At 50.6% G+C, this 19,455-nt stretch overlaps 1 protein-coding gene across 1 annotated transcript; it reads right to left on the bottom strand.

Annotated features, from left to right (window-relative positions):
• Positions 1-598: 598 nt before the first annotated feature.
• Positions 599-19,310, bottom strand: LOC133340042 (PDZ domain-containing RING finger protein 4-like; the record flags this gene model as incomplete). Its single annotated transcript, XM_061548130.1, has 12 exons — positions 599-709; positions 4,292-4,819; positions 6,257-6,812; positions 6,919-7,093; positions 7,161-7,299; positions 8,358-8,474; positions 9,192-9,293; positions 10,482-10,544; positions 11,835-11,933; positions 17,740-17,833; positions 18,840-19,105; positions 19,270-19,310. Coding segments are annotated over 12 exons (2,291 nt in total), but the record flags the coding sequence as incomplete, so codon positions are not given.
• Between the last annotated feature and the right edge of the window lie 145 nt (positions 19,311-19,455).

Genomic DNA, 19,455 nt, shown 5'->3' on the forward strand with positions numbered 1-19,455 from the left:
TCACTTCCGTGGGAGTCTCTGCCTTAGGGTGCCACGGTGGCGAGATATTAACTACCTCGCCTGCTGCATATTTGGTAATCGCGTAGATTTTCCCCCGCTGCTTCCTCTGGGGTTTCCTCCCCATTTAGAATCAGGACCACGCGTTTTAGAGTATTTGGCTGCTATAAATTTCCACACGATAAGCCACTTCGTTGAGCTGTCATTTGTGGTCGGGTCGCTTCTGAAAAAGAGCTACATAGCTCCGTGGGCCTTACCTGGTAAAATAAAAAAGTTTCGTTTTTAGTTTGATCCCCCCCCCCCCGCTCGTTACCTTCACAACCGTTTTCAAGGGCCGTGTTCGCTGCACCTCAGCAGAGGAAGCACGACCCAAGCCACCCTTGAACAACTACTTCCCGTCCACACGTTTCCACCTTCACCCATGTTGCCCAGAACCATATTGGGTCACCCGTTCAACCAATAAAAAATTATACCTCTACCAAGAAATCATCGCCATTCAGTGTGGGATACAGCAACAGTGGTAGGTGAGGCTATCATTTGAATCCCCCACCCCAGTCCTATTCCCTGTTCCACTCTCAACCTACAAGAACGACTGTTGGATTCACCTCGTCGCCGACGAGTCCGTGTGGCCGTCCATCCTCCCTCCGCTGATGGATGGGCAGCACGTGACGGTGGAGCGCTTGACGGTGGAGCGCGTGACGGTGGAGCCACGCTTAGGACGACACCAGCCCACAGGGGATTATTGTGTCCGTCGTGCAGGGAGGGTGGGGAGGGGCTGGGTGGGGTGGGGCTGGGTGGGGCTGGGTGGGGAGGGGCTGGTCACCCCGTGGTGCCCTTATAAAACTCAACGTTTACCTATTCACGCCGGCTTGTGCCCGTCCTCACAGTCGGCCATATTTGCGGAATACACCACGCCGCCGTTGACCCTGGCCATTGACCGAGCAACCCAACGTTCCTACCAGCTCCCTCCGCAGGAATGTGTAACATGCGCTGCATTTATTTTGTTGAACACAGTTCGGAGCACGGGCCCAAAAGGGTGAAGCGGGCAGCAGCAACCAGCAGCGCCGTCAAAATTGTAATAGATAACAGTGCAACACGCTTCGTGAGATGAGTACAATTGTTAGAAGTGCTCCGGGAACAGAGGCGATGATGATGATGGGAGTAGGCGATTATCAAGTGGAGTGGTGTGAGCGGAGAGGCAGAGGGAGAAGTGTGGTGACCTGCAGGGTGGTGAGTGCAGCACGGAGAGAAGAAGCAGTCGCCCCGTTGTCCTCGGCATGGGTTGAAGGAATCAAGACGAGCCGTCTGCCACGAGTAGACCCAGACGGCCAGTGCAGGGTGTCGAGACGTTCGTCGCAAATTCAGACCATACTCTTTGGCTTTTTCGGTAAAGTCACGTAGGTAAAAAATTTAATTAAATAAATTAAATCACGACGTTTCGGAGGCAACACAAGCTTCCGTCTGTGCTGTGACGGTGCCACCTGAAGACGGAAGCTTGTGTTGCCTCGAAACGTCGTGATTTAATTTATTTTTTTCTTTTTTACCTACGTGACTTTACTGAAAAAACCAGAGGATGGACCCTTGCAGTCACGAAAACTTCAAATCTAGAATTAAATTCAGGCCACTCGACCCCACGGGCGCGCCGTTGACAGCGCCAATGGAAAGCCTCGTGACACTCATGGTGAAGTTGGTGAACTATCATTTGTATTCGTTGGTTCTTTCGGTAAAGTCACGAAGATAGAAAAATAAAATTATTTTTTTATCATTAAAATTATTTTTCCATCTACGTGACTTTACCGAAAGAACCAAAGGATACGAATTCCTGCAGTCACGAAAGTTTCAAGTGAAAAATGTACAATAATTCGTATTTCTTGCACTAACAGTGCTAATTCTTAGAACACAAAACCCAGAGGCCTCCTCATGTTTGATGACAAATTTATTGTGGAAAGGTTCGCAGTTATGAAGCTTACCGAGATACAGATATACAAATAAACATGACCAACAGTGGAAGTATTTCCCAGAGAGGGACAATACACTTGCTTGTGCAACTCAGGCCGAGGTACATAATGTACAGACGTATCTACACGTTTCGCTTAATCCTCCAGGGACTGGCCTATTTTTTAAACATTCTTACAGTCTTCGCTTAAATAAGGGTTTAGCGTCATGCGTGTACAGCCACCACTGCGAATCGTTGTTCGCAAGACAAATTCCACGTGGCCCTCTTACGTGACCGGTGGCTTCAAATCCAGCCTCACCGCTGGGCTTGCTTCACCACGAGGGCCACGTGGCCTGAAGCAGCCGGCTGCCCGCTTGCTGCCCAACAGACCACGTGGCCACAGCAGATGAAGCCGTGGCGAGGATTGTGTGTGATGATGGCGTCAACGTAATCACCTGGGGGCATAGCGTATCCTCTCGCCTCCTGCTGGTTACACAACTTAATGTTTAATTGCTGCTGTTGTTGTTATCGATGTCTTCGATCTAATTTGACGTTATTGTATTTGTCGTCATGTTTGAGTTGTTTTAACATCGAGACGAAAGCTGCCGGGTTTAACCAGTCGTGTGTACTTGCGTTTGCAATGTTGGTGAAATGGGCCCCGGAAATTCCTCGTGTTTATTTGATAAGTAATAATAACACCAGATTTGTTTGTTCATGATAAATAGTCATTAATATAGTTTAGTGTTTTAGTTTATAAGGTTGGGATTAATGTGTGCGTTGTAGATTCATGATGTTTTATGTTAGGGTTGTGTGCATGTGTGAGCGTGTGGTCATTAGTTTTTAGCCTACGTTTTGTTAGTGAATGTTGGCACGCGTTGTGTTTTCCGCGTGTTTTGTTACCATACGTTAGCTAACGCACGTCCATGGTATTTGCACGTGTATGCGTGTATGGTGGGGAGCGGTAGTGTAGTGGTTAGCGCACTGCGCTACGAACCTGGTGACCTGAGTTCGATTCCCGCTCACGGCAAATACCAGTGACTATTATATGAACCGGTTCTGGGCCTCCCCTAGGTCGACTCAGCCTCAAATGAGCACCTGGTGTGATATGTAAACATCGCCACTAGGGAGATAAAGGCGGCCGGGCGTGGTGTTGACCACCCACCCCCTAGTGTGCTGTGCTGGCCTTTATAGGTGCTCGCTAACAGCAATCGACCCTACAGTCTGTTAAGGCTACACGGGGGAAATTTGTTTTCTTTTACACGTAGTGTGGAGCACTGTCGTGTATAATCCCTTGTGTGTGAGGTGCAGTGCTTTGTGAGGGTGAATGCAGCGCGAGTCGGTATGGGATGGGGTTGTATGAGGTGTGTCTCTCTCTGTGTGTGAATATCGTTTGGTGGAAACTCCCGATTAGCTTGTGCCGGTGTGAGAGGCCACGGAGGATAAGGCATTCACGACGTCTTCCTAGACCAACTCCATTTGGCGGAGCCAGGAAACGGCAGGGACCCATTGCAGTTGGCCACGTAGGGGAGAGGCTGCCATTCCTCTGTCAGGAGCTGGACTGGTACCATCTAGGCCTCTGCGGATGACAGGTCCTGTGGACTTGTTCTGCCTCCAGTTTTCACGAGAGGTGGACAGTCCTCCATTCGGGGTAGTGAGTGGCTCTCCCTCGGAACAAAATAATGAAGGGAGCGTGGGAGCATGGATGCAAAGTGTGGGAAGCTATAAGTATGAGGCTGTTGTGGCTTGCCTCCCCATCAAGGGGAGGCGGGGATTGGTGGTGGAGTGGCTTAATGTCCCCACTGAAGATTGAGACTGATGAGTCAGATGCCCTCTATGACCACCTGTGTCAGGTGCTGGCTAAAGTGGGCCCTCGGAATAGTCATCCTGCGAGTGACTGTAATGCCCTTGTGGGTTATGTTGCAGGCACCTGGGCTGCAGTTATTGTAAGGCATGGGCCAGATCAGCTCAATAACAATAGGAGGCTGTTAGACTTATGTGCAGCTCATGGGCTTGTAATCACCAACACGCTGTTCTGGCATCGGTGCATCCACACATCATGGATGCATGCCGGGTCCATCAATAGCATCTGCTGGACCCTAGAGTGACAGAGAAGCCGGTTTAAAACAGCCCCGTTGCATGAATCAGTACAGATTTGACATTGACAAAAATGACTCATGGCTTTGTGGGGTGTGTTTTCCATGAACTCGAGCGTGCATCACACGTTAGCCTCAGCATTACGTTTACACGTGGCCTGGTCTTCAATGTGAGGGATGTGGCACCTCGTGCGCCTGCCATCCTTCTCGACAGGATGCGTTTGCAAATGACAGCAGCTCGGGAAGCACGCCCGCGACCACCGACTTGGCCGGCGCGCTCCGTGACAGTCCAAGGCCTCGACGCTGAACGTCCCTCGACGCCGTGGCAGTTCGCTCCTCCCCCGGCGCCAGCGGTTGGATGCGCGGCGACCGCGGGTCCCGTCACACGGTGGTGACCGACAGCAGGGGGTTGTACACCTTGCCGTTTCCGTCGGGCGACTTCTGCCCGTGGGCGCATCTCCTGGATGGTCATCCAGTTGTCCAAAATCTTTTTGTTGCGCTTCTTCATCATTTTGCGGTGACTCAGCTCGAGGATGCTCAGCTCACGCGCGCGGCCAGCAAAGTCCGAGGGAGGCGCGGCCGCTGGCACTCCGTCACCGGCGCCCGCAGCGGCCGCCGTGGCCGCCGCCGTGGCTGCTGCTGCTGCTGCTGCTGCTGCCGTGTCCGCTGCCGGAGCCACCTTCTCCCCGAGCCAGTCGAGGCGGCAGCGCAGCATGAACTCGCGCCGCCGCCGCTGCTCGCGTGCCCGCACCAGCTGCTGCTTGCGCTGCTCCTTGCTCCAGTAGCGCCCGGTCTTCACGGCCACAGGCCGAGTGGAAAGGAGGAGAGGATAGACAGGAGAGAGAGGTTTTATTATTTTAATATTGCGCTTGTTTACCGAGAAAAGCCTCTCTGACCCTCGGGACTCTTTTTGCAGGCGGGTCCTGCCAAGTATTTGAAGTACAAATTCCACGCAGAAAGGCGACCGGGTCGGGAATCGAACCCAGGCGCTTTTTGCTGCGAGGGGCGAGTGTCACCACTTCGCACAATGTGTAACCCGATCGTTTAAGTTGAAAAGTCAATTGTCGGGCAGAGCGGAAACACCAATGAGCGGCAGCGAGCGTAGCTCCTCTTGCCGGAGCAAGAGGGAAGAAACTCGCCGCCGTGATTGTTCGTGACGAGCGGGAAGGAGGGGAAACGACACGTGCCTACACCCGGGGCTTAAGCAATTCACCGGCCATTTGAACATGGTGGAGCAAAGAAGCAGTTCTTGGGCCAAAATGCCAAATTATTGGTTCGGCAGTCAAATCTTGCTGTCATTTTAACCCTGTTATTCATTCAAACTGGGGAAATGATCCAGGGAAAGTTCTCCAGAAAAATACATCCATACAGTTTAGAGCTTATACTTCTAATTCGGTTATGGGGTTGTTGACCATACTTCACACTGGTCAATGCAAAACGTGAAGGGGGTGGCCCAACATCGATTCAGATATCAACTAGCCACTGATGTTTGCTGTGGCCGGGAATTAGACTCAGGTCGTCAGGTTCATGGGGAAGTGCGCAAATCACTGCACCACTGCTCTACCCTTCAGCCCTTCAGCTTTAATGTCCGGATTATGCACCGATTCATAACAAACGTTTTTGGGTTAGATCGCGTTATTTATAAATGTGTCGTAACCCTCCACCACCCGACACGGCCAATCAGCAAAAAAGTGTCACGTTGACAAAAGACAAATAGTTCACTACTTTAGCCCACCGGTGTGTTGAAGAGTGAAACCACAACATTTTCACATTTTTTTTTAAACTGATTATGCACAGAGCGCGAGCATCTTACACAATGCGCCTTCCTTGGACCGGAGTCCGACTTTAACGGCACTTCTCTACAGCCAAGCTGCTCTACAGGGCAACCTGGAAAGTTCGGCAAGCCATGATTTAAATTAAAATCATTGTAGATAACTCACGTGTATTACATGTAATATTGACATGTATTAGAATGTGTTGTGTGTGTGTTAATGTAGACAAAAATGTTCGTGCAAATTGTGTGCTGGACGGCGAGTGCTCGCTTAATGCACGGTGTTCACACTATAACGCTGGAACGCGGTTCTTGCTTTCGGGAACACTTCTCGTACAGTGCGGAACGCGCACCGTTATCACCGCTAGAACGCGGTTGCTGAGCGGTTGAAGACGCACGACTTTCTCGAGCCGACCGATCGTGCCAGGGGCGGTACTGCGCGGAGCGATCCGGACTGACCTTCATCTCGCTGAGCACGTCGTCGTCCGTGGTGACGCCGCTGCGCTCCTCGCGGATCCTCAGCGCACGCTGCCGCAGCAGCCGGTCCCGCACCGGCCTGCGCGCCGTCAGGCATCGCGAGCCCTCCGCGCCCGGCCCGTCGGCGCCGCCCGGCCCTCCGCGCCCTGCCGCGCCGCCACCGCACGCCCTCACCTTCCACTCGTACGGAGAGGCCGGCGCCGACGCGGACTGCGGCAGGGGCCGTGCGGCGCCGGCCTCGCGGCGCTCGAACTGGCACAGGCTGGCCAGGCTCAGCTGGCTCTGTGCGTATTCCACCGCCGACTTCTGCTGCACCAGCTGCATGTAGCTGCGGTAGTGGCGCGCGTGCAGCGGGACGGGGGCGCCGCCCGTCCGCGCTGGTTGTCGCTGACGCCGCAGCCGCCCTCTCCGGTCGGCATCGCCCGGCACTTGCCGCGGGCCGAGCTCGGGTCGTCGCTCCGGCGTCGTTTGAGCCGCGAGCGCCGTGGCGAGGATCGCGGCCGCCGGGCGGCGAACTCCCGCCGGCTTCCCCGTCCGCCTGTGGCGACGCCGCCGTTGCAAAAGCGGCGGAGGCCGGATCCGGGTCGTGGCCCTCGGGCAGCTCGGCGATGTTCGTGAGTCCTAGTTCCGCGCCGACGTCGTGCGGAGATACGGTGGCGGCCGCGGTGGCGGCCGCGGTGGCAGCCACGTTGACGGCCGCAGTGGCGGCTGCGGCGGCGGTGCCGCCGTGGCTCTGGACGCGCATCTCGAAGCGCCGCAGCTCATCGTGCAGCAGCGCGATCTCGCGCCGCACGTCGGCCACGCCGCACGCCGTCCCCCCTTCGTCCGCAGGTGGCGCCGCAGATCTGAGCCGACGCCGCTGCCCCCGCGGGGCCCTGCGCGCGACGGGGGGCGCCCCCAGCGCTGACGCTGATGCCGCCGTCGTGCTCTGAGCTCTCGTCCGTGCGGCCCAGGCCGCTGTCCTTGCCGTGGCCGTGCGACACCGAGTCCGTGAGGCCCGCGTCGTCGTCCGGGAGCGCCCTCGCCTGGAGGGGGTGCGCGAGACAGAGGCCACGCGGAAAACCATTTCAGACACGTTTCATTGCGCGAAATTTGGAAAAAAAACAAAAGTTGTATCGGGTTCTGAGACTTGTCATTTGGGTCGTGATCTCTGCAGTGTTATTGTGGTTACTACTAAAGCAGCGTAGATTGTGATTTCAGGCCATGTTTGGGTGTAAACAGCTGACCGCTTGTGATTACCAATTACTGTGTTCGGTTTATTTATAGCGCTTTTGGCACCAAGTCACAAGACGCAGTATCCTCGTGAATCTTTGAGAATGGCCCGTGGAAGCGGATATCACAGAGCTGCATCTGAGATCCCTTCGAGTGACCCTCCTGTCCACACATAATAGAGGGCAGCAATTTCCTCGCTCGCTCTGCCATATGAGAGTACGGTTCTCTGAATTTAGCCAAGTTAAGCGCAGAACCACATTTATTGTGGTTTATTTTGTCCAGACCATCAGCTTTCAGTTTTAACCACAGGCAGCAGCTGCTGCCCGGAATCAGACCCAAGACCTCAGCGGTGCCAGCTCAACGCTCTGACCTCCAAGTTGCCTGGTGACCTCAAGGCGGTCAACGTTGAAGTGTGGCTAGCACAACTTGTTGCACTGTGGCTATTACATTGGCCAAGCTGCTGACATTACCACCACCTCCTCCTTGAAAGTGTTGCTAGACACTTTATAATTTAAAAAAATGAAAGCACTCAATTTAAAACTGTCAGAGTAATGCGAGAGTAAAGGTAATACTAATTATAAGCTGAACACGGAGTGATAATATTGGATTAATGATGCCTGTCTTGTGTAATCTGATTACAGTAACCTATTACCCTCCACCACTCCAACAGGGGTGGTGACATGACCCAGCGGTGGCCCGTTCATCACTTGTTGTGGAGGTTCGCGTTCAGCAGGCCGCCCTGATTAACACCGGAGGTTACTACTGGACCACAACAATGTGCACCCAGGTGTTTTTCATAGGCCATTGTGCTGCACGCATCATGGTCCAAAACTGTCCAAATGTCTTAACGGTTCGAGGTGAGAGTGTGCACCTGGATGAGACTGGAGCCGATGTAGGCGATGGGCTCCATCCGCTCGTCCTGCAGAATCTCCACCCTCAGGGTCTCCATCACAGCTCGGTGCTCTTCCTCCACCCAGCCGTCCTCAAGCTGAGCACCACGCCACGATCCATCAATCAACATCGACTCTCTGTGCTCACCATCACCTTGTGATTTGACTTTCATTCCGCTATGTTATCCAGTCTTGGTGGCCACCCATCCAAGCAGTAATCAGACTCTAAGCTGCTTAGCTTCCAATATCGAACGAGGGTGGGTACATTCAGGGGGATTTGGTTATCGCCAAAAATACATTTAAGAAATTATAAAGAACTAAATAACCTTTGGAACCTCATTTGCCAGTAACAAATATGATAATTGTTTTTTTACCCTTTTATCTGGCAACAAAACTGACACCTTTTTTACAAGGAGTCATGTTTGCATTGACCACAATACCTGCAGTCGGAATGCAAACAAAAAACATAACTCTGATAATGTATGCACTTGTCCTTGAAATTGATTGGTCCACACCCGAGACAGCTTTCTTTAGAGCCTAGTCCCACATGGTGTTGGACCAGATGGCGCCTTTTGGCTGCGTCGCATTGTGGGCCTGTGCTAATTAGCTGGGTAAAAAAGGTGTCAGTTTTGTTGCCAGATGAAAGGGTAAAAAAACAATTATCAACTAAATAACCTCTTCTCGGACGCCCGACCCCACACGTGCATTGCGAGCGGTAGAATCCGCTCCGATGGTGGACTCCGCGAATCCCTGTCGCCCAGTGTCCGCACCGATGCACCACGGCCGCATGTCCCACGTATCGGCAAGCTGCGTACCTGCGTGTCGGGCCGTGCCAGCAGCAGCGACACGTCGGTGCCCTCCTCCTGGGTGAGGCGCGCCACCGCCTGCCGCCGGTCGTGCACGTCCAGCCCATTGATCTGAGCGAGAGGGAGAGACGTGTTGCCATGCGGGCCCTCGCTCGCTCGCCCAGGGCACGTCCGGGTGGCCATGGCATGGCCGGCGTGCGTATGTTGGGCCCTCTGTGTACATTGTGACCCAGCACCCGCACGCTCATTCCGCTCACCGGTGGTCAGTCGCTTCCTTGTCGACGTCTATCGCTCCTACTACCGTGGTTACCGTTACCCTGAACTTCGCTCAGCGATTCCTCCGCCCATGCCGAGGACTCGGACTGACTGTTTCGGCTCATCCACTCTTTTCAACTTCCCTACTCTGCAGTCCCAACAACAACACCACTTTTGCTCACACGTGCACTGCAGGCCACGTCACTTCTCTTTCTGCGTCTTCCCTCGCGCTGCTCCACTTTGCAATCCCTTTCCATCAAAATAACATTTGCTGAATTCAAGAAACATATGAGCTCTTATCCATTACAAGTTCTAGATGTTGTTTGTTGCTGGCTGCGTCGCGTTGTGGGCCTGTGCTCATTAGCTGGGTGTAATACACACTAGCCTAGAGCCCGTCCAGGGACGGGTGTATTGCAGTTAATCTGAAATATGAAATCGAAAATAATGACTCGCTCATGATTATTAATGTGGTGGAGGCGGGGTCCACGTGAGTGACGTCATCCACTCATGATTATTAATGAGGGGGGTGCTCCATGTGGAGTGACGTCAACCACTCATGATTATTAATGAGGGGGGTGCTCCATGTGGTGACGTCATCCGCTCATGATTATTAATGAGGGGGGTGCTCCATGTGGTGACGTCAACCGCTCATGATTATTAATGAGGGGGGTGCTCCATGTGGAGTGACGTCAACCGCTCATGATTATTAATGAGGGAGGGTTGGCCTCATGTGGAGTGACGTCACGCGCAGGAAACACAGACATTCTTGGCTCATTATAGTAGTAAATGATATTTATATTATGTATTGATCTATCATTTAGAAAGCTAGAAATCTAGGCTTGCATATTAGACTGGCTGCCAAATGACGATAGCTCGGCAATTGGTGCGGGAGGCAGGCATGGTCAAAATGCTTTCACGATGTCAAAGGGCTACGGTCGTAGACTCTCCAAATCTTCAAGGTTTCACAGCCCCAGTTGCGCGTGATGCAAGCCGTCTGTAAAGTTATCACCGTACGGGTGCATCTCGGTTGTAAGGTGAGGGTACCTGTAGGATCCTGTCGCCCTCTCTGATGCGCCCGTCCCGTGCCGCGATGCTGTTGGGATTCACCTGCAACGATCAGACACGTTGACAATTCGACATCGCGTCTGGGTAACGGTGCAGCCCCCCCCCCCCCCTTTCCTTTTGTTTTCTCGCGGTTGCTTCCACTTCTGGCAGAAGCGCCTCGAACAGAGGGAGCTCGAAAGGAGGTTGGGTCTAATTTGTCCTAGCTGGACAGATGTCTTTGAGAAGGTGGGAGTAACCCACACTTTAGCCCACCACGCACGACCTGCCGACACGTACACTCATTGTGGTGAACACCAATTGTGGTGAACACCAATTGTGGTGAACACCAATTGTGGTGAACACCAATTGTGGTGAACACCAATTGTGGTGAACACCAATTGTGGTGAACACCAATTGTGGTGAACACCAATTGTGGTGAACACCAATTGTGGTGAACACCAATTGTGGTGAACACCAATTGTGGTGAACCCAACAAAGGTGGTGGAGAGGAGGATTTTCGAAACTTGCGTTTTCCTTGCAACTGCCGTGCCAGGATATGGAGTTGAACCGGTGACCTACGAACTGCAAGTCCAGTGCGCTGCTAACCGTTTCACCACTCTGTCAGCGCGCACGCTATGTTTAATGCGAGTATAGTTCATTAGGAACAGTTGAAGACACATGCAGACACGTGGCCTAATTTGTGGTGTCGACTCGTCTGAGTGTCTGTGCGTCGGTTTGTGTTGATCGCCAGGCCAAGTGTGAGGTCATGACACCTATTTAAGAAGCCGGGTCACATGACGTGGTTATTCTGACTCGCTGCATCTTGTGCTTAAGATACTGGATGCAGTTGCAAGCAAAACGCCGTAGATATATTGATCATTCTGTTTGTGAGAATTGTCCTTTAACTTCCCGCTGAGCTGAAACAATCACAATTGATGCACAACAAGCTCACTATGATGAACGCGATGCTGGTGTTGCTGTGATAATGCAATTTACACGCTGTGTGAATGTGGACACTATGCGCATGCTGGGAAAACACTACGTCGAAAGTATGTGGACGATATGTGGATGCTGTGTAGATGCTGTGTGGATACGAACTGATGTATGTTGAACCTCTTTTGCACCGTACGTAGCCAACCGTGGTAATCAGTTGTGTGATCACAATGTAGATGCTATTCATGACACGTGGACACTGTGGATGCTGTGAACGCTGGCTGGATGCTGTGTGGATGCAATTTGAACACTTAGTAGATGCTGTGTGGACACTGGATGCTGTGTGGACACTGGATGCTGTGTGGACAACGTACGCGACAGGCAGACACGGCGTCGGTGGTGCTGCTGCTGCTCGCTTACCTGGCTCACGTAGATGCCGGCGTCGTCCTCGTCCTCCGTGCGGTAGCACACGGTGAGGCCGAGCCGCTCCCGGCTTGAGCCCCGGTGCAAATCCACCTCCTGTGGGCAACAAGGGGGAGGAGGAGGGGGGGGGAGATGGTTGCGCACCCAGCAGCAGGCAACAGTCACCACCACCCACAGTCAACATCCTCACATTCGCATGTCCTTAGACTGGCACGTGTTGGTGGTGTGGTGAAAAAGATTGGGTGACAATTGCCACGTCATTATTTCTAACACCATTTGCAGTCAACTCAACCCCGTCAGCCGTCCAGGGTCAATAAAATAAGCACAGTCCAAGCATGTGGGAGGTCTACAGTGTTTGTGTTCCATGTAGGCCCCCATCAACCAAATGCAAAACCTGAGCCACTGCCTCTAGGCCACCACCCACGGATAAGAACACTGCCCCAATCCCCCCTCCGTGGGCAGGAGGCCCGGACTCTACTTGGTCTGTTGAATTTCTTTCACACTGTACGTAGCCAACCGTACTAATTGGAGGTGTGTAAAGCCACTGGGTAATGGGATACATTCGCAAAAACAAATACAAGGTGTTTTATTTCTTGTCATACGGCATGCGTATCATCAATTATTATGCTTGTTTTCCCAGGAAAGCCTGAGTCTCAAGCCCCATGTTTCAGGAGGCTCCCGTAAAGTTGTTTCAGTCGGGGGTGATGTTGTGACTGTATTTCCCAATTGAGCCATTTTCAGGGTATTTTTTCAGCATTTAGAAGTTTTCCTTCCAATGCCAGTAACATTGTGTGCCTTTAAGATTAGGACCAGATTGCCCAGAATGTACCTGATCTCATCAGCGATCAGAAGCCAAGCTGGGTTCAGTTTGGATAGTGCTTGGATGGGTGACCCACATGCAGAAACGGTGCTATAGGCTGCGGGGGGTATATGTTGTCACCACCGGTCAGCACTGTACTAATGCTGCAACATCTGTTCCGAGGCGTCACTCACCACTGACCAGCGTGGTGAAGTATGGTCCAATAACCCCCAAGGACATGCAATGAGTAGGGAAATAAAACACACGTTACACACGTGTGTAGATATTTCACGTACACATGTTATATAACAGCATAAATAAAAAGGAAAACTGATTTAATTATATTGTAAATGAAGCTTAAGTGGGGATTATGGAAAAATGCCATTTGCAAGCTTCGTTCTGACATTTGCTGTATCGTACGTATTTATATTCATCTTCAGGAATATTCTATTTTTCAGAAGTTTATTAATTGAATTGGAATTTGCAAATGGCCAGGCTCCATTATAATGAGCTAATTAAATCTACTGGTTGACTTTAATAGGAAACAAACTAGTCTTCAAAGTCTGAACAAATGTTTCTGCTAAAAATTAATGGTGCTTCAGACAATTATCATTTGGTTACTAATTGGCTGCATTGTTATTGTAAGGACGACCGTACGATCTGCTCCGCAAACGACAAAAGACTTTGCCAAGTCGTTCCAAGTCAGCCATGTGGCCAAGGTAATGGGTTTCCTCTGCTATTTGGTGTCACGAGTCATGGTCATTATTTAAGCACCGCAGCCCAGCGGATACGGACAAATATCACGGGGATTGCGCCTATGGTGATACACAAGCACAAGGCCTGGCGCAAATTTACAGCTTCACGTGTGAACGTTTTTAAGTGGTAGGACCCATTTCCAGCTCATGCCCTGGAATGTCAAAATGTTCCATATACAAGCTGTAAAAGTGTGTTCGACTTTACACTCGTACACTAAAGGCAAAATTCTTTAAACATCACCCTGGGCTAGAACCGTGTGATATGTTGGTAGTAAGAATATTTGAGTAGGCGATTATTAGAGGAACGGGCCCAATGTTTGAAAAAAAATTCGTTATAACATCCTCCAATACCAAAACGCAGGGATGCCAACAGGTTTGGTGCAGAGTGTAGCGATTATTTTATTCTCAGGGCAGGCTCTCAAACACGATAACTGACCTCTTCTTGGTTCTTTCGGAAAAGTCACGTAGAAGGGGAGTTATAAAATAATAAAAATCAAACATAATAAAATAATTCTCACGACGTTTCGGCCACAACGCAAGCAGCAGTCCTCCAGGTGAAGAATGAAACCCACCAAGCTGGAGCGTATATTGTAAGCTGAGTGGAGGGGGAAGAGAGCGCCTTGCATATGTTTTTGTCAAGGCGCTCTTCTTCCCCCTCCAACCCGCTTAAATATACGCTCCAAGCTTAGTGGTGTTTAATTCTTCACCTCAGGACGGCTGCTTGCGTTGTGGCGAACCGTCCGTGAGAAATATTTTATTATGTTTGATTTTTATTATTTTATTACTTCCCTTCTACGGGACTACCGAAAGAACAAGAAGATGATCCCTGCAGTCACGAAAGCTTTAAATCGAAACGATAAGTGACATAAAATCTCGTCTCAACCATTGCACAGGGCACCCAAGTGACCATGTCCTCGTGTGGCACAATGTGAACTCGGCACCTGGCCTGCAGATGGCATGAGTCTGCCAGTAGGGGGACATGACTGCTATACCGTATCTTGTCTCCACATCATTTATATAGAGCCTTATCCAAGGCGCTTTACACGGAATTAATAATAGTACATGTGAATGTAATGGAGGAGATGAGGTGAATGAAATAGAAGCAATGGGCAAATCTGCGAGGTGTGAAATCGGTGAAAGCGAAATTGATGACAGTGAATGATAATGAATAGATTGAATGAATGGAGAATGAGTGAGAGCCATCTGATGAGAATATGGAGAGGGAAAAGTAACGGTGGCGGATACGAGGTGGAGTTTAAGGGGTTGCGGGATGAGCTAGGGATAACAATAAGTGAGTTTTGAGTGTGCAGCGGAAACTAGTGAGCGAACACGACTGTTTAATGTGGAGGGGGAAGTTTGTTCCAGTGAAGAGGGGGGGGGGGCAGGAAGAGAGAAAGAGCGAAAGCATGGATTGAGTGCAAGCAGAAGGAGAGGAACAGAGAGAGACAGCAAAGATTGTGAACGCAGAGGGCGGGAAGGCAACACGTAGAATGAAATTAGCGTGGCAAGATATGGTGAGACAAGACCATGAAGGGATTTGCAGAGCAGGGTGAGGAATTTGAACAGGCAACGGTAATGGACAAGGAGCCAACGCAGTTGCGCGAGGAAGGTCGAGGTATGGGAATTATAGGGAGGGTTGAATATGAGCCCAGGAGAGTCATTTTGGACTTGTAGAAGGGGGGCAAAAGAGTAAATGTGCAGACCGAGCATAAGAGAGTTGCGGTAGTCCAGACGGGTATGGATAAGGGAATGGATTAGAAGCGTTGCAGCAGAAATGGAAATAAGCGGTCGGATTTTGCGAATGTTGAACGAATGAAACCGGCAAATATGGGTCGTGGAGGAAATGTGACCATGAAGGAGAGGGAAGAGTCAAAGATAACAACAGTGAGGTTGTGACTGAGGAAACAGGGGAAATAGATAAAGGAGGGAAATAAATGGTGGGACAGTGAGGAGGTGAACGGGAGGTTTGGAAAAAGATCGTTTGAGTTTTGGAAGGAATGAGGGAGAGAAAGTGACGTGACATCCAAGATTGGATAGAAACCAGACAGGATGAGATGCGGGAGGCGAGGTCACGGGAACAGGAAGGAAATGAGAATAAAATGTTGATGTCATCTGCGAATAAATGATGGGGAAAGTTCAGCGAAGAAAGGAAAGATGCAAGCAGTGAGAGAGAGAGAGAAGTAGGGGACCAAGAACTGACGCTTGAGGAGCACCAACAGTGAAGGGGGCTGGGGGGGGGGAGCGGCGATGATTGAATGAGACCGAGAGGGGCGCACGGAGAGGTAGGACTGTAACCAGGAAATTGGTGCGCACAGAGATACCAAGAGAAGAGTGTAGCGAAAAAGAGTCGGATGGTCAACCGTTTCGAAAGCTGAGGACAGATCGAGGAGTATAGAAGAGAGGCCACAAGGGGCAGAGATAGCCAGGTGAGTCTGAGCCGTTTCGGCTGAATGAGAGAGACGAAACCCAGATTGGAATTGGGGGTAGAGAGAGTTAGATGATACGTAGTGGGTAAGACGAGAGTGTACCAGGTGTTCTAAGAGTTTTGGGGGAAATCGGGGAGAAGGGGAATGAGCTGGTAGTTCGCAGGAGAAGAGGTATCAAAAATGATTTTTTGAGGAGTGGTACAATAATGGCTGACTTATAGATTGCAGGAAAGACACCAGTGGAAAGGGAGGAATTTCATAGGGACACTAGGTCGGGTAATATTAAAGGAAAGAGTCCGGTAGAAGGGAAGCAGGGATGGGATTGAGAGCAAGTGGGTAATGTGTCAAATTTGGACCGTGACGTGGCACACAATTTCAAATGGTGTCAGAGGATCTTTAGTATACACCGTGACGCAGACGTCGTGTAGATCTATTTTTATGGTTTATATAATCAGTAGTTCATAATAAACGTTTTTGGGTTAGATCACGTTATTTATAAATGTGTTGTAACCCTCCACCACCCGAGACAGCCAATCAGTAAAAAAGTGTCACGTTGACAAAAGACAAATAGTTCACTACTTTAGCCCACCGGTGTGTTGAAGAGTGAATCCACAACATTTACAGTTTTTGGGTACGACGTTTCACTGGTAATTACATCCGCGATCTAACTCAAAAACATTATTATGAATAATATTGGTCGCGAAAGCCTACGTGTTCTGCCTCACGGCAGGGATTTTGCCTCACGGCAGATGGGGGGGGGGGGCGTATGTACACATTAATTTCCTGTTTTTGATGCTAAGTTTGGTCACGTGACCAGGAAGTTGCGATTTGAGATTCCCGCTCAACCACGCGGGCGTCGGCCATTACACACATAATTCAAGATGGCGGCACACATCGCATCCCAGTGAAGCCAGCCGCAATTGTCCATTGTGGGACTTTAAGAAGCATTGTCTGTAAGTTCGTTTATATTCTTATAATATTGGTAATACTGTTATAATGTTAGAATGACCGTTATAATGATGTAAATGCCTTTATAATGCTGTTAAATTGTTATGATAAATACGAGGCCTAGTTAACAACGAAGCCTGTAACTTTCCTTATTGTGAATGTTACTTGTAATTTAATAAGTCGAATCAAACTTGTACCCAAATAACTTTATTGCGATCTGGAGAGCAAGGATGACGAAATGTCTCATTCATAGTGCAGTGTTATGTGTAGTACTGTACATCTGGGGTGCAGTGTGATGATAACACGGTGTGCCTTTATGTAACACAGCAGCTTATGCTCTTGTATAGTTATTCAGTGGTAATGTAGGGGCCTGGTCCATCCAGGATCTATTGTTTAGAGACATGTTATCTAAGACAATGTTATGATGCTGTGGTGTTCATTCATTGTGTTGGTGTTTCCGGGTATTAACAGATGCTGTATCTGTGCTGTTTTCTCACCAGTTTTACCTCGTTAAATTAAATAAATGACGTTTGGAGTCAGACGTTCATCCTGGCTCTGAGGGTTTATTGGACGCGAGGTTAACTACTCAGCTAGCGGGGCAACGCAGCGCACAGCGAGGCCGAGACACTACGTGTTAAACAATCAGCAGTATTAACCAAGGCGGCTTCAGGGCTCAAACCGTAAACCTTTGCAACAAATGGCAAAAGCCCCACCACTTGGTTACGCTACCGCCCCGGAGCAGAATATTCCCAGTTTAACCTCGCGTACTGCTGGGGCAAGTGCTGTGAGCGAGCACTTGCCGAGGCCAACACGGCATTTGGGGGCGGTGTTGTCAGTGCCACACATTGCTGCCTCTTTCTCTCCCTAGCGCTGATGTTTCATTTGCTGACGGATGTGCGGTGGAACGTGGAGGTGCAGCAGCTACGCAAGAGCACGATATAACGCGGTGCTAACCGCGCATGCAGACTCCTCACCTCATACTCCAGACCCTCCGCATGGTGGGCATCCTGCTGCATGCTGGGAAGGTAGTCGCTTGAGTCAAAGTATTCGGATGGCAGCTCACAGAGGCTGCATGGGAGACACCAAGTGCGGCAAATGTCCTCGGAGTTATACGCGACGGAGGGCATGAGCAGCGCGCGTCTCGTGTATGCACACAGGGGGCTGCGTGGTGCTGTCCCGATGCTTTGTTTATTAACGCATCCCTCGGGTGATGTCACACACACGTGAGTAATTGCTGCACCGTGTGATTGTGGATGTGGTTCAATTATGCATCTCGATTTGTTTTAAGAATCTTTTTTTGAGTCTCCTCTATTATTACTGTCCTGTTCGTAGTTTTTTCCACTCCATAAGCATAATTGTAACAGATGCAGATATGTTGCTTGCAATTAAAAAGCGATACTTACACATGTAAGTTGACGCTTTGCGAGCCTTAGTTATTAATATTAAGCTTACGGATCGTTGCAGCATTGTATGTATGGACAAATGGATTTTACATTGAACCAAAATTGATTAAGATAAAGCAATGTCAAAATATATAGCTTTGGTCCACTTACTGGATTGAGTCTGAGGATTGAACCAATTTGTGCCGTGTTATTCCCTCGTATGCATGGTGGGTTGCCTCTGCCTACTCCAGCTTCCTCACACAGGAAGCCAAACACCCATAAGCGGAAGAGGCCAAACATCACAATGCACAATCCCCTCCTGAGAACAAGTCTTGGGCCACATTCAGGCTTTCCCAGATACATAATCAGCATTCTTATTGTAATAGGTTTTGACCCTTTCAACTGGTACAAAACTGACACCTTTATACAAGGCATCATGTTTGCAATAACCACACACAAGCAGTCAAAATGCAAACAAAGAAACAATTCTGATAATGATAATCACTGTCCTTGAAGTTGATTGGTCCACATCCGAGACAGCTTTTCTTAGAGCCTAGTCTCCATTGGTGTTGGACCAGATGACGCCAAAAGGCGTACAACTCAAAAACAGCGCACAGCATTCTTATTATTGTGGTACAAGAGAGTCTGATGGCAGTAAATCCACGACCCATGGGCAAAGCATCAGCACTGACCCCTGGGCCAGCAGCAGGGGATGCACGTTGGGCAGGGGCGGCGTGGCCGGGCTGCGCGGACCGCTGGGCGAGGCTGGCAACTCAGTCTGCGTGCTGGCGTCCGTGCGCGCGCGTCCGCCCGGTGGCCTCGGTGGGGCCAGCGACGGGCGGCCCCTGCGCAGCACCTCCACCACGACGGGGTCGCGCGCCGCTCGCAGCAGCGCCGCCTCCGTCACCGCCGCCTCCTCCTCCCCGTGCGCCGCCTTGCCGGAGTCCTTGCCGCCCACCTAGACGCGCGAGGGAGACTCGAGCGTGAACGCACGCGGCGGGCCTGCGTGTCGCCGTGGCACTCCGGTGTCAATTGCGGACGCGTCACGGACACCTGCTTCAAAAATATAACGCGGCACTGAAAGCAAGAAATGCAGACATCCCTCCGGGTTGGATCGCGTGCCGTTGGGCACGATGTCTCGCGCTTCTTCAGGAACTGCAGCTCTAAAACACAGCACAGCCGCGAAAACAGAAACATCTGGAAACAAAGAGAGATGGCAAAAAAATATGGCGTCTCCATGCTCCAATGAGCATTAGTCGGGTCACATCTCCATGATAATTATCGGTCTTGAGACGCTGGTGGAATTTT

Source organism: Lethenteron reissneri, unplaced genomic scaffold, assembly GCF_015708825.2.
Source record: "Lethenteron reissneri isolate LAM-NWPU_2019-01 unplaced genomic scaffold, ASM1570882v1 scaffold_657, whole genome shotgun sequence".
NCBI lineage: Eukaryota > Metazoa > Chordata > Hyperoartia > Petromyzontiformes > Petromyzontidae > Lethenteron > Lethenteron reissneri.